The sequence below is a fragment of the Pavona decussata genome, unplaced genomic scaffold, assembly GCF_977016875.1.
Source record: "Pavona decussata unplaced genomic scaffold, jaPavDecu1.1 SCAFFOLD_33, whole genome shotgun sequence".
Lineage (NCBI taxonomy): Eukaryota > Metazoa > Cnidaria > Anthozoa > Scleractinia > Agariciidae > Pavona > Pavona decussata.
In genome coordinates, this window is record NW_028145456.1 from 172,501 (window position 1) to 187,749 (window position 15,249).

The window sequence follows — 15,249 nt, forward strand, 5'->3', positions numbered from 1 at the left end:
TGATGATGATGATGATGATGATGATGATGATGATGATGATGATGATGATGATGATGATGATGATGATGATGATCAACATTTTATAGACGGGGTTATCCTATTCAATAAAATAAATGTCTGTCTTTTTTCAGAGAAGAGACTTTATATGCATGTTTAGTGTTTATTTGTTCAAAAAATCGATAATAGTTTGCTTGACGTTCCCGCTTGAAACATCCAGTGCTGTGGCGGTTATTTCTGTTCGACCGAAATACATGCTTACTTCAATTTTCCTATCTTTACCTCTCCACGTCTCTGGTGACTTCACTGTAACGCTCCCAAGCATCGTCACACCAGGGTCTGTAGTAAACTGGGAATCAGGATTGCTGGCAGAATAAAAGTAGTAAGTAATTTTTTCGGCGTCTTTGTGAAGAGGTTTGTACATTTTTGTCACTTTCTCCCCAATTCGTACTGAGGTGTTTTCTTTGACAAAGAATGTGAGAATGCCGTCGCATTTTGCAATCCCATCCACCAAAACCCTCTTGTCTTCAGGGTGCACACCTTCGAGAAAGGCCCTACAGCATCCTGTACCGTACGTTGTGGACACAACTCTTTCGGAAATCTTCGCCGGTGTCTTTCCAAACAATGCAGCTCCCTGGACAACCGCTTCACTGGCATGGTTGGGAATGAGCACTTTGACCTTCTTGGAAAAGGCGCTTTTAATTTCCTCTTGTAAAAGAGCAGAGTCAGCGAACCCACCGACAAGGAGCATTGTTTGAACTTTTGAGAGCTTTAGATCTATCACCAGGCCCTTCAAATGGTCCACGATTCGTTGCAGTGTAGGACGAAACAAATTCCTCATCAGCTCTGAGCCGAGAGCGAGATATTCGTTGTTTTTTATCTTAACCTGGCTGCTTTCATACCTTGCAAAGGCTGGACTCTGGGTCTCGTTCACCATAGACACAAAACTTCGTGGCACCCGGAGATTTGTCGTCACATCTCTGTCTACGATCCTTTTTCCGCGTTTCTTAGCTTCAAACTCGTTGATCATAGACAGCCAATCTGAAGGGAATTTCTGTCGGTAATTTCGAATATTTTACTCTCCAACCAATTCGTCCAGAAGGTTTTCAAACTGTTCATTTACTTTAATCCCACCATGAGGACCCCCTGTGACCTTGTGTATTTCTTTAATGGTACCATCACCCTGGATCGCGTGCACAGTGACGTCGAGTGTTCCTCCTGGATAAAAACAAACATTTTAAAAATGCTGCAGGCACTTAGTTATATGCATGAACAGAAGAATTACCTCTATGTTCAGTCTGGATATACGCATCGAGGCTACAAAAAAAAAAAGCTGCAAAGGAAATTGGAAAATGGATAGGAGGGCTAGGCCTGCGAATGTCACGACGGTTAATGATTAAAAGGCTTTTTATCGGAATTTATCATTCATTACGTAATGTTTGAAACACGGGTTGCAGTGTTTTATTGGAATTTAACACATGCTTCGAGTTTTTTGAACTGCTTCAAAAACATTCCTGGGAAAGCTTGTGTCAAGAGAGTTGATAACAATGATGCTTTTGTGAACGTTGGAAATTAGCATACGAGAAAAACATTAAACACCGCATACTAATAAAAAGGAGGTTTTATCGGGTTTTGAAACCACTGCACGTGATGATTTATAGACCATTTGATAGGTCAATGGGATTATAAATTATTAATGAATTTTGGAAGGACAAATTAATAAACTGATAAGCAGCAGTGTCGAGAAGCGCTGTCAGCAAAGATATCTTGCTGACTTAAGTTTTATGCGCCGGCCCATTTCGTCTGACAACTACAGTCTTCATACAGGTGTTTGAACAAGAGCAGATAGGAAACTTGTACATAGTATTTCGGAAACGTGGTTAAACGACTTGAACTGCGATATAGTGGAGTTACCAGGCTATAAGTTAATTTTGGTGAGTAGGGCGGAGTCGGAGTTTATTTGCATCTGAAATTTAATTTGAGAATCATAGAAGATTGCTGCTTTTCTACTTTTGATAGCTTTGAATATTTGTTCGCAGAAATTAAATCCCCCCACGGGAAAAGAATTATACCTGCCGGCCTCCGTCGCAAAAGGTAAATGAGTTCATGAAAAAAATTAAAAGGTTGCTTAAAGCAATGGCAAAAAGGAGTTAAGAAACTCTTTGTTATTGGGTATTTCTATTGTTTCACACCTCCTCCCCTTATCGATGCTGTATTAAATTAGCAATGACATTTAACCAAGCAAGTCTCAACATTGAAAGGGGGAGGGGGTCTTAAAGTGTATTACATTGTTCATTGTCCTTTTAGAGTGCGTTATTTGCAGAAAACAGGGAAAAATGCTGAGAGTATGTCAACCTTTTTCTAATTGCTTCGAAATTGGGAACCAAAGCTGGTGGACAAGAAGCATTTATTAATAAATCTTTCAAAATAACAGTATTTCATTTTCCTATTATGTATGCATGATAACAGTCCCGACTTAAGCCATATGCATTAATTATTGGCCTAAAATGTTGCACGGCCTTCACTCAAAACAAACAAAAGACAGCCTTAAGTTCATATATTACACTGGAAACCATGCAACGTTGACCGTTCAGCATTGACCATTTTCCATGCGCTGGAAAATCTTCCACTTTAACGTAAGAATTCAGTGATGAAAACAACCAGAGAGGGATTACAAAATATGCAAAAAGTTTCGCTTCCTTCGTTTTAGATGGGGAATATTAATCCCCAAGTTACCCGCGCAACGAACTGAGTGCAGTGTAATACTCGCGTCAACGGTCAACGTTGCACGGTCTACAGTGTAATATATGAACTTGTTTGTTTTGAGTGAAGACCGTGCAACGTTTTAGGCCAATAATTCGCGACAGTTCTCATGCATACATGTTTTTTTGTATTCTTTTCATACATACTGTAGCATTTTAGGCCAGTAATTAATGGCTTAACTACCTGTCAGTTAAATATAAACGTACAGACATGGTTAGTGGCTTAAAATCTCACGTATATAGACTAAGCTAGTGACATAAAACGCCGTTATCTAATCTCCGCACAAGTTGCAATGAAGGAATCATTCTATAGCTTGTACCATCTGGAGCGTCTTGAGTACCTTGGGCGGGGCTATTAACTTATAACAAGAGCAACTTTTATTGAAAGAAATTTTTCTCATTGTTCGAATGGTTATTAATTAGTCATCTAGATTACAAAATGAATGAAAATCTACCTCCAATGTCAGCTACCATATAGTGAGTGTTGGGTTGTGACAGCAATCCGTCTACAGAACTAGCACCAGTCTCTGGCTGAAAATCACTCATGGTTTTCTCCAGACAGGAAATTGCAGCAGCTTCGGGCTCAAGAGCAATCAATATCTGCTCGGGGTTTTCCCAAGACCCCAACCCAGCCTAAGAAAGGAATAGAACGGTAGAAGCTTAAGAGAACTTCTATTGACTCTATTAATTTTGATGATGGTGATGATGATGATGATGATGATGATGATGATGATGATGAGGAGGAGGAGGAGGAGGAGGAGGAGGAGGAGGAGGAGGAGGAGGGTGATGTTTTATTTTAATTAAACGGTTTTCTTACCACACAGCCAAAATAGCTTCAACGCACAAAGACAAAAATGGTGAAATGCTTCGCGCATCCTAATGGCACCCATGGTGGTGACAGAAAGGCTTTCATCACTAACTAAGTGCTAAACAATATGGCTGTCACTGTGCCTTAGGTGTTGTTTGATCCTGTGTCATTTAAGGCACTTTAAAGGCATTTTTTCAACCTGCTCTTTGGTGTTTTAAAGAGTAAACGAATTTGACCTGGCAAATTATAACTTCCCATGTTAAAAATAACCCTATGTTATTAGATTTCATGAAACTCACCTCGTAACCAGCTTCTCTCATGAACTGTTTTGCTGCTGGTGTCCATATGGCGGGAACTGTTAACACCCACTGAATGTCGCTCACGTTATAGTACTCATCTCCAGTACGCTGACAAATAACTTTCATAGCTTCATCTTTAAGGAACTTGATTGAATGAGCAAACACTGTTTTAGCTTTGACGCACTTTCCATTTGCTGCTTTAATGGTTGTTTCCGCATTTAGGGTCTACAACAAGCCAAAAAGGTCGTTCGCGCTAGCAACCTCGTTCTTTTTTGTTATTCAAATACTACATTTATAAAACTCTTATAAAACACTTGTCATAGCTACCTTATCGCTGTGCAGAACCATCTTAAAATGCTGGAAAAAGTAGTATCTCTGATCATTTGACTCATCTTGAAGACTTGCATACTTTTCTACTGTTTCGTATCCAAAGGAGTCAAAGGACTGGTCTGGCTTAAGTAGAAGGCATGTGGGTGTCTTACTGGTGTGACCTCCTTGTTCGTTTTCCCATTGTCGGTTCATAAATATGGAATCTTTCCCTTGGTCTTTAATGAATGAAAAAGCAAATCCACTGTAGGTCGTCCCAAAGTCGATTGCAACGACAGCAAGGTACGATGATTTTGGCGAACAGGGTAAATCTAGAAAGCAATTGCCCATTGAAAACCACTTTAATGAGGAAAATGTTTTACTGCAGTGTCGAAATTGGAAACATGCAACTTCCAGTGAGGAGGACTAACATGACAACCTTTACGATAACAAAATTATCGTTGCTATTCAAAGTAGAGATTTATGGCCACTATTTTGTGATGTCTGTTCAGCCAAACTATCGACCAAAATAGAGGCGACAGCCCAAACTCACCGGTAAGCTCATGTTATCAATTGCCCTTTGTGAATTGTCGTTTTAACTCGTGAACATGCGTAGCATATATATAGATACGTCAGTTATTGTGAGGTTCTTATGCAAATAAGTCACTCAATCACTTGAGTGGCACTAGCTCGATGAATTAGTCAACCACTAGGGGCATATTATTTCGAAGGAATCACAAAACAGGTTACTTAAAGTGAATAGACTGGCATCGTTTGTTTTAATGGACGGTGGTTTTTTGATCTATTTCGAAAATGCGATTATTCGTCTTTTGAGCTTTCATCGACAGTAGTTTGAGTTAAAGGAAAACAAACCTTGGCAATATTTCCACACATCCTCAGACATAAAAAATGCATACATTTTGTAATTTACAGTCTATTTACGCTCGTTATTTTCGGAAGAAAGTTAGTATGACAGTAATGCATATAAAAGTTAGGTATCGTTCCCAAACCTGTATAAAACGGTAAATCGAAAAAGAACTTCAACGCAATAGTCAAAAGTTTAAACGATGCAAATCCGAGAGTTTACGGCGAGGAAATTGCATTTGGAGAATGGACGCGCACTTTTTCGGAAATGTTTGAGCACGTCTGTTATTAATAGAATAAAAAATTAAACTAAATTAAATAAAAACCCTACAGGTTTGATTGTGAATTTGTACTAAAATAATATTATAATTGACCGATTTCTCGCATTCCTGGACCCTTTTTTTTTTACGCAACTTTTGTAAAACTTGATCCGCTCTTTTAAATTAACTCGCAATTATTTCAAATCGCTTACCTGTTTTTCGTCTCGAAGCGAGAATGGTATGCGTTCGCTTTTTAGGCGCAAACAAAGGCTTATTTAAATATTTAAATTAAATATTTAACCATTTAGGAAACCTTTTTGCTATTTTTCTCTGTATTTTCATAACAAAGCGTTCTTCCGCAAACAAGCAGATGTCCTCGCGAGGGGATCAAATTCGCCCTCGTAACGCAAGAGTCCAATTTCAGCCCAATCGCTCAAGTTTGTTTTTAGACAATTCTTATTTCGTAATTGGGTTTTTTACTCCATAACTGAAGAAAAAAACTAACTACTCCAGACAAAAACTGAGTTGCTCTTGGGACCCCTTACGTCACATTTTCAACAAGTGTTAATCGGAAAAATCTGGTACAACGATAAGGAATTGAGCAAAGCCACGCAATGGGCCCAAAGGTTAACTGACGATTTCTCGGAAAAAACTGTTTATTTATGAAACAGTATTCTCAACGAGATTAACTTTGGTTTTCTTTTTAGAATATAAACATAGAAGCTAACATTTCCAGGATATTACAATAGGTATTTACATAATCCATATAGCTCATTTTGCGATACTGAAAAAAACTACCTACTTATTAATTTTGGGAAAAAACAAACACCAGACTTCCGGTCTTACTTCGAATCATAGCCTCTAGATATTTGTACAAAAGACATTTGCCTCTGCATCCACATATTTTAGTTATATTCAATTGTTTTCAACATTTCCACATCGATCGAGGATTTCGTTTTTGTTCGACGTTCTTAACGGTTACACTGTTGCGCAAGAAACTAGGTCTTCTTATCACAACAATAAGCCACGAATTAACTATCGCTCACTCTAGGTGGGAAATAAATATTATTTATGACTACCTGTCTGAAAATCCTATCATTGAGCTCTTACCATTCGATGCCATTTGTATTATTCCGTGCCTCCGAGATTGTCAGCAAAACAAGAACACCCTTCGATGACACTCGCAAATTCAAACGATACCTATTTCGGAGAACTCGAGGCAATATATCATGCATGAATGCATATGATTGGTCAAGTTTTATTCCCATAGTAACTATAATCAGCTTCTGTAAACATATTTCGTTTCTTAGAACTGAGCGTATTAATTACTTGATGTCAATAATTCTTAGAAAGCACACGCACTTACGTCACCTATCAAATTAGCATAGAAGTTTTCGTTTTTGTCTTTGAGTAAAATTAACTGAAATTGCAATCATATCTCAGTGTGTCATTTGCACGTAAGCTGGCTTCTTAGAGAAAGAAGATACAATCGGCTAAAATAAATTTCCACAAGGTGGTGCCAGTGTAAGGCTGTGTCTAAGAAGCACAGAAACTTCAATTATGCAAAGCATTTTCCTGCTAAATGGAACCCTGAAATAGCGCCTAAGAATCAACCAAGAAAGACAAATCTTAGTTCCAAGAAGAATACTGCCAGCGAATATTAAATTAGTTTAAGGGTAATGCAAGCTTCGTATTTCTCATATCCCTTTCAGGAACAAAACTTGAGAACAAAAAAAAACCTCCATATCTGGAACCTTGGATCAGTGGATTCTTGGATCTCTGTTTGGAAATAAGATTTTTTTTCGTTTGTCATTTATTCATTTTTGGACTTCTCTAGTCTACACAAATCGCAAAGTGATATGTTTAGAAAATATTATTAGAAAACCAGCAGATCTTGGTCAACTTGGTATAAGACACTCGGGATCATTTCTTATCAAGAAAGGCCAAGAAGGCCTATCTAGACCTCACGCATCATTAAGTAATGAAACGTTTAATAAATAAAATAACCTTATAATGATACAAGAGCGGATAAAGCTAAAATTAATGTAATTATGATTCCCTTGGTTCTGCAGGATGTGACACATTCTATTGTGACAAAATGTAAACAACGCCACTATCCTGACAACACGCTATCTTATTTTAGAATATGACAGCCTCCTTACACAATCTTTAACTCAAGTACCTCCACTTAAAATCGATCACTCGGCTGCCATTTACAGCTCGCAATGTCACGTGGTAAGTCAAGCGTTTCCGCCCTCTGAAAGATGGAGCCTCACTCGTCGCCCAGTTCGTTTAGAGGATCAGGGTATTTTGTGTCATTTGTGGCCTGTCCTAAAAAGATTGTGATGGCCATGTCATTAAGAAAGGCGAGGGGTTCCTGGCTAGCTATCGCTAGAATTCCACGTATCAACGGTAGTTGTGGACGCTTAAAACAAAACAAGTGCTTATTTTATTTTTTGAAATGATGTTTAAATTATCACATAAGTTAAGTTAGCATTTTCAACAAAGTTGTTATCAAGAGGTTTTTCTTGTTGTCGTTGTTTGTTTTGCTAAGATAGACCGATCGTGCAACATCAGAGGTAGAGAACCAAAACATACGACACTTTTTTAACTTAAACCCACTAGTTGTAGGTCATTCGAGTACATAAGTTGAGCATAGTGCAATAAACATCGAAAATGCAATGTTCTTGTATCACTTTTTATTATCGCATATTTGTTTTCATTATGAAGACGACGTTACACATTCAGAAAAAAATACCCAAGAGTAACTCGACACAAAGCACTTTTTAGATGTTTAATATACTGGCATCATGCGATACGAAGTTCTAAAAACTACAAAATAAGTGCCGTGCAGTCTGTTGGGGCCCAGTGCAGTAGTATTAGGCACGGACATTGGGATGGATGCAGCGTTTGGGGTGGGTCTGGAGGGGATTTTGGTACAGGGTAAAATGATATTGCACTCTTCCCCAAAGTGGTGTCTGTACCATGGTAGCAAGGCACTTGGTTCTGCGCAATATTAAATACATAACCTGAGGATCATCTAACATTTAATGAAATGGTGACTAAACGACAAAGAAAAAGCATTTTCCCTTCTATATAAAAGGGTTTGGATAAGAGCCTTGGTTAGACTAAAGCCCATTCGCCTAGCTCATTCAAATTGGTTCAAACAACAGTGACATGAGTAATGGGTTCCTTGAGGACGACATCCCCCTTTTCTATGACTGTGTTGTCCCAGTCGTAAAGTGTAGGCCACACGTAGCACCTTATCCCCTTAGGTTCTTGAGGATAGGTACAACGTCCATGCGACCTGCGAACAGTGGTAGATGCAGACGCTTGGCTCTCAGCATGATACGAAGGATTGAAAGTTGAAGTCTTGTAATCAATCTTAAGAGGTGGTACTTGAGTCACTATTCGCCAGGAAAATCTGGTGCAGTATTCGATGTAGCCTTTCAAGTCTCTTTTCAGGCTCTTATCAAAGCTTGGTATGAGTCCACCTTTCTTCCCATTTTCCTTCCATTGTTCTTTGAATTCTTTTTTAACAGTCTATACTCGAGAAAATATAAAAGGATAGCACATCAGTTAATAAAAAATACGAAAGTTTGTACCAAGGGATGGATGATTCTATCGCACATCCAATATACTATCTTCGTTTAGTTTTCGTTGGCCATTTACCTTGCAAAAATGATATGTGGTCCAACATGAGGCAAACAGTCCCACTCAAAATACCTTCACCCGATAAGGATGGGATCAATTCCAATAGCCGAAATTTTCCCCAATAGGGCCACTTAAACTGCGGTCACAACCTCATAGCATATTCAAACATTACTAAGCAACAACTGTTATCGTCTTTGTATTATTTTTGTTTTTGTTTATTTATTTATTTTTTTTTACTTATCTTATTTTATTTCATTTTTTCCCTGATTTGGCTTCACTGTCTGAATTGATTATTTCCCAAGGCTCCAACTGTAGGTATGAGTTGTGTTTTAGTGTGTGCTGCTACTCAATAGACAGTGGTTCTCCAGTATTACGAACGGAAATGACGTGACTCAGAACAGAACAATCAGTGTTCTCAGGAAACCGACTTCGCCAATCGTGACTGGGATCGGTCCTAATGCGTTTATTGTTATTATTGTAGTTTCGTTTTTGTTTGTTTACTGGTGTCTTTTGTCGTTTACTGTTTGTTGTGTCTTTGTTGTTTTATATTGTTTCGATGTCTGTAGTTTGTCTGTTGTTTTTGGTTCAAATTAACCTGAAATTATCGATGCAACTTTAAAACTACAGGGAGAGGTGTAGCTGTTAGTTATATAGAGATTACTTTTGCAAATGGGCCTTTACGGCTCTCTTGCCTAGTGCCAGTGAATGAAAGTCTCTTCTTACCTTAACAAGGGCTTGCAAATCGTGCTTTACAGCTTTTTCTTTTACAAGGACCATAACATCATTTAACGATTCTTCAGATAATGTCGATTTCTTTGGAGACTTCAAGTCGGGAAGCTATAGAAGAGGCGTGGGACCAATACCAAATACTATTTGTAACATTGACATTCCTACCCTATTTAGGTATGTCCTCAACCACGGGGACATAAAAATATAAACAAACAACAACAACAACAACAAACATGCCAAATGCATGGGCGAACAAACCAACTAGTTAGAGCTCTAACCAACTGCCCTGAATAAAATAAACAAAGGTGTAATTGAGTCAGGTGAAAGGAATGGGAATTTTACAGACGTACGTAAGAAGGAAATTGTCGTCGACGTAACTTGAAAGGCCAGATGGTTTCTTCTGCCGGGATTTCATTCACAGACCACTTGCTCTGTTTTCTGCCCCCCCCCCCCCCCTCCCCCTCCTCTCCTCCCCCCGATCAAGACGAAACAGATATTTATTTATTCATTCACTTATTCATTTATTTATTTTATTTATTTATTTATTTATTTATTTATTTATTTATTTATTTATTTATTTATTTATTTGTTTGTTTGTTTGTTTGTCTGTTTATTTAATTTTTTTTTTATTTATTTATTTACTATAAGTACCGTACGATAATAGCGAAATTTATAAATTTTGGCTCGTCCATGAATATAACATTCCCTAGACATGTACAAAATATTTAAAAGGGGTTACATAGTATCCATAAGGTTAAATAGGTGATAGATGCAATTTAATTTTAATGACTTGGTTGAAATCTTATTTCGGAAAGTATTAAAAAAATTCGCTTCCTACCTTTCTGCCCTTGTTTTCTGTTGAGCCAATCATCGGCGCTTCATTGACTAAAGCCTCAAGCGTTGAGGAATAGAAGCTGATAAATGTTTCCCTTGCTTTCAATGCACACTCGTATGATATCTATAGAATTAAAACCAAATCAATTAACTCTGCCAGTAAACTGGTTATTTTTTTTTTATAACCCATTGTCGCTCGCTGTTAGTTGGGAGGATATGTCTCGTCTCACTTAGCCTAAGGCCTTATCCTTCTCCTCCTCCTCCGCCTCCTCCTCCTCCTCCGCCTCCTCCTCCTCCTCCTCATCATCAATATCAGTAAACTGCTGAAGTGACAAAAATTACCGTGCAGGGTTCGGCAGAACGGCATCAGTATCCAAGTCAATGCAAGGGTGCAATCAAAGTACGGCTTTAAGGCCAGTCTTCAAAAAACAGCGGTGCAAACTTTCCCTGAGCATATGCCATATGCGCTGGTGAACGAATCTGTGAAAACGCGCGGTGTGTAGTGTAAGTAGCTATCGCTTGTACAAGTAATGTTAAGTAATATAGGATACCAGAACAGCTACCGTACGTGTATTAGGGGGCCTTAACGGCTTTGCTCAAGACTATACATGGGAAATAAAGGCTCTGCAGACATGGGCAAATGATTTGCCCTTGTTAAGGGTCATCACTCTAAAATGCCATTACTAAGTCTATTAATGCAGAGGTGAGCTCAGAGACCAGCTTAAGCCCCGTCCCTGCACAGCAATACCTGCACGTACGCCCAGGTACGACTATCTCACATTTAGTCACTACATCGTGGTCAGTTTTCTGTCCTGCCATCTCTGATGGTATACAAAGGGTATCGTTATTCAATTTTTTCACTTTTGGTGCACGGTTGTTTCTTGATAATTTGCATTTTCTTATAACTTACTTGCCTTTCAGTTTTAGTCAGTTGTTTCCGTTGTTTTAACTCTCTCATTGTAAATGTTTGTTACCTCAAAAATTAAGCAAGCAAGCCTGTAAGCCCGTATTTGATCCACACTAGTCGATTGACCCCTCTTCTTATCTTTCGCTAGTTTGGCTTCAATGGCATCGATGGCATCAACTCTTTTCCCGTCTCTAAATTCGTCTTTGTACTCTTTTTCAAGGTCTGATTGTCTGTTCGTGCACAGTGTGTTTTCAGTTCTTCTTTGGTCCATATTGAACTTTCTTTCTGCCATTGCAGCATTCCTAAACAAAGACGTCAAGAACCGATTAGGGAGAGTAATTAAGAAGTTCAATGTTAGGGGTAACTGGTTTGAGACGATTAACAAGGGTAAAGATATAACCAATTATATTTCTATTCCAAGTTGAGGCTGATGTTGACTCCAAGAGCACCAGTTTGTCAATCATAACACTGGGATTGCTATCCCTATATTTAATAAAAATCTATTTCCAAAGAATATGAAGTAGATTTGCCGAGTTTTGACACTGTGATGTTACCTTGCAGTTCTTTAGTTCCAAGTGGAAATGATATTGATGATATTGATGATGATGATGATGATGATGATGATGATGATGATGATGATGGAGATGGTATGGACATACTAATAGTGATGACTATGTTAGAAATATATTTCATACTATTGATGTGGTAATATGAGTAGTAGTAGTAGTAGTAGTAGTAGTAGTAGTAGTAGTAGTAGTAGTAGTAGTAGTAGTAGTAGTAGTAGTAGTAATAGTAGTAGTAGTAGTAGTAGTAGTAGTAGTAGTAGTAGTAGTAGTAGTAGTAGTAGTAGTAGTAGTAGTAGTAGTAGTAGTAGTAGTAGTAGTAGTAGCTGTAGCAGTGGTAGTAGTAGTAGTAGCTGTAGCAGTGGTACTGAGTAGCAGTAGCAGTAGCAGTAGCAGTAGCGGTAGCGGTAGTGGTAGTACTAGGGGTAGTATAGTAGTAGGGCAATCTTCTCGCCGAGAGCATTATCATCCGAAGTACGAACTGACTACTTTACACGATGCTATTACACCGTAAATTTTGCCGTTTTCTTGACCAGGCAAGCGACTGATATCAAATAAGATGTTCGTAATGGTCTGGTAACTACCATCCCATTTCTTTGGTATCACGTGATATTTTCTTACAAATTAAACGCTTGGATACTATTATCTTTACTACAGGTTAAGTAGAAACATTTTGTTCGAAAATCCAGTCTTTTCATCTAGTGATCTTCTTTAATTGACATGCAGTTTACTAGCAAATGGGAAATGTAATATTTCTAATTAACACAATACATTATAGAAACTCATATCGCATATATTTATACACTGCAATGATTACAGCAACGGGACTTGACCAAAAATCTGTCAAAGTATAGTTTCTGAATGCTCTGAGATTTTACTATTCCATTTACAATTACTTGGCCTATGACTAGTCAAAATTAATGATGATGATGATGATGATGATGATGATGATGATGATGATGATGATGATGATGATGATGATGATGATAAGCTACCTGTTTTCGTTTTGTCTGCGCCTTAGAACAAAACAAAATTCTTGATTGGTTAGTGTTTTAAGATACACGAATTATTATCACAATAACAATAATAATAATAATAATAATAATAATAATAATAATAATAATAATAATAATAATAATCGAATATTTATCCAGGATAACCCTACAGTAGAGAATACTGTTATCAACGGGGTCCTGTCACAGGGTATGAAAACGTAAGAGTATATTTGTTGGTGCTATTTGTCCTACCTCTCTCGCAGCCTTTGTATTTCATTTGTTCTCTCCTCCAGGAGTTGCCTTGTCCTTGAAATATCACGACTGTCACTATCTTTCCTGGAACATGTTAACATCACAAATTATAAAAAAAGAAACAAAAAACAACAACACTCGCACTGAAAATAAAACAACAACAACAACAACAGGATCTCAATGTTTTACAATTTTTATACTCATGCAATCAAGTTCCTCCTGAGCGGTAACCCTCCTTCGTCTCGTGGATGGCTACCAAACCAGCTAATCAGTTTACTTTTGATATAATTTTGGCGCCATCCGTCTAAGACTATTGGCGGTCTCCTATTTAAATTCGTGAGAGTAGAGCGCTCGGAAATGGGCAAGGTAAGAACATGGACAAAGATCTCCAATGACACCTCTTTTAGATTGGGTTCATTGACCATATACGTTGACCCAGCTTATGGATCCCCTTATTAGGATAAACTAGCCCACATACGTTTACAGTTCAAGTTGACTGACGGGATATACGTTTAATATAAATTGTTACATATCAATGGTGTGATTTTTAAACTGGTCAATTTCAAGAGTTAAATATTCCGCTCAACTTGAACTGCGCATGCACCACTACATTTTAAAGTTTACATTTATGTGGTCCACAAATCTGGTCCAACCTTGCCTGTAAAAATAGTCTGCCACGAGAGGTAATGGGCGGGAGAAAGGTCTTGATTTTTGCTGTCGATTGCGTGATATAATTTTTTTTTTCGAATTTTTGATAAGTAAATTAATATATGAACGACTTGGCTTGGTGTCCCCCTTGCACCCAACGAAACCCACACTCCTTGTATTTTGCATTTGTTATTATTTATGTTTTTGAACTTGAGACATTCTGTAACATGATTTTCATTGTAAAGTTGGTTTGTTCGTTTATGATTTAAAGATGAACACGGTTGGTCACATGCCCCCGATTTCTCCCCTTAACTGATCATTTCAACAGTAAGTCAGCAAATATGATGACAAACTAAGTGAGACACGTCATAGTAATTTTAACTTCTGAAATACACTTCTGAAACCCTTATTCTTTACCGGGTGACGTTCAGCCACATTTTGTCACCCTACTCTAGACACCAAAAATCCCTACCCTATACAAAATTCGAGCCTTATTTTTTAGTCATGGGGACCTGCTCCATATTAAATTGTTGCCTAGACCAAAACTCTCCGGTACCTAAACCATATTCTACAATAAACTACTTGAAAAAAAGTAACCTTCATATGTGTGCATACAAGAAAATATGTTATCATGCCGCCGTCTACAGTTTCACTGCTTACGTCTAAGCGGTACACTTCCTGTCTCACTTCGATAACTTGCACTTTGAAATTTGAAACATTCTTATTTACCAGACCGACAATTTAGTCTCAAATTATTTGCATTACCTCATCTCACAGGATTGAAGTTGATGTTTAAGATTCTTATTTTCCTGCTCTAGTTGATCTAGCCTCTTCAGCCGAACTGTGATCGTTTCTATGAGTTCCGCTGTGGACAACATATCTCCACTGTTGTCATTTGGCGATGTTTTTGGTTTGATAAGAGGAGCTGATGCAGCAGGGTAAACCGCGTTTGAGCCAGACATTATTCTGGCAGACATTGTCGAATGCAAGTTATACATCTAAATTACAGAACGATTTCCCCGGATGTCAGCTATTCCAGGAATTAGCAGCGGAAGCGCCTTTTCTCCAAATAAAAAGTAAACAACCTTGACATTATATTTAGCTCGAGGCCATATCGTGACATAATAATAAAGAAAACAATACACGACTGAGGTGTGTATTATTAAAGATTGACGGCTGTTCTGACAGCGACGGGAAATTTCCCTAATCAGTAAGGATCAAAGACAAAAGGTCGGAGCCAAAGAGATCCGCTTATTCTCGGAAAAGGGCCGTGAATTGTAAATCTTGCATCACGCACGATTTTCATTTTAAGCCGTTCTAAACTACTACATGAATCCAAAGTCTTTGTAAACCTACTTTTCCACACTGTTT

At 38.0% G+C, this 15,249-nt stretch overlaps 3 protein-coding genes across 4 annotated transcripts in view; all 3 read right to left on the reverse strand.

The window, feature by feature from the left end:
• The window catches only part of LOC146484441 (heat shock 70 kDa protein 12A-like), a 1,069-nt gene extending 42 nt beyond the window's left edge, over positions 1–1,027 (reverse strand). The window contains exon 1 of the mRNA XM_085104805.1: positions 1–1,027. This exon is cut by the window's left edge and continues 42 nt beyond it. Within this exon, the coding sequence (XP_084960931.1) occupies positions 161–1,027 (867 nt within the window). The 3' untranslated portion in view covers positions 1–160.
• LOC146484440 (heat shock 70 kDa protein 12A-like) overlaps positions 1–6,502 on the reverse strand; it is a 6,544-nt gene extending 42 nt beyond the window's left edge. The window contains exons 1-5 of one of the 2 annotated variants that reach the window (XM_085104804.1): positions 6,407–6,502; positions 4,194–4,504; positions 3,867–4,010; positions 3,215–3,392; positions 1–1,215 (exon numbers count right to left, since the gene is read on the reverse strand). The exon at positions 1–1,215 is cut by the window's left edge and continues 42 nt beyond it. In XM_085104804.1, coding sequence (XP_084960930.1) covers positions 1,073–1,215; positions 3,215–3,392; positions 3,867–4,010; positions 4,194–4,504; positions 6,407–6,419 — 789 coding nt within the window. In that variant the 5' untranslated portion in view covers positions 6,420–6,502 and the 3' untranslated portion in view covers positions 1–1,072. Of the gene's footprint in view, positions 1,216–3,214; positions 3,393–3,866; positions 4,092–4,193; positions 4,505–6,406 lie in introns of both variants that reach the window. The other variant, XM_085104803.1, reaches the window with a different exon arrangement.
• Positions 6,503–7,270: 768 nt separating this feature from the next.
• Positions 7,271–15,140, reverse strand: LOC146484442 (uncharacterized). Its single transcript, XM_085104802.1, has 6 exons — positions 14,644–15,140; positions 13,231–13,314; positions 11,488–11,722; positions 10,518–10,637; positions 9,674–9,787; positions 7,271–8,839 (listed from the first exon to the last, which is right to left on the reverse strand). The coding sequence occupies exons 1-6, from the start codon at positions 14,874–14,876 to the stop codon at positions 8,459–8,461; spliced, it is 1,167 nt and encodes a 388-aa protein (XP_084960928.1). The 5' UTR covers positions 14,877–15,140; the 3' UTR covers positions 7,271–8,458.
• Positions 15,141–15,249: the final 109 nt, after the last annotated feature.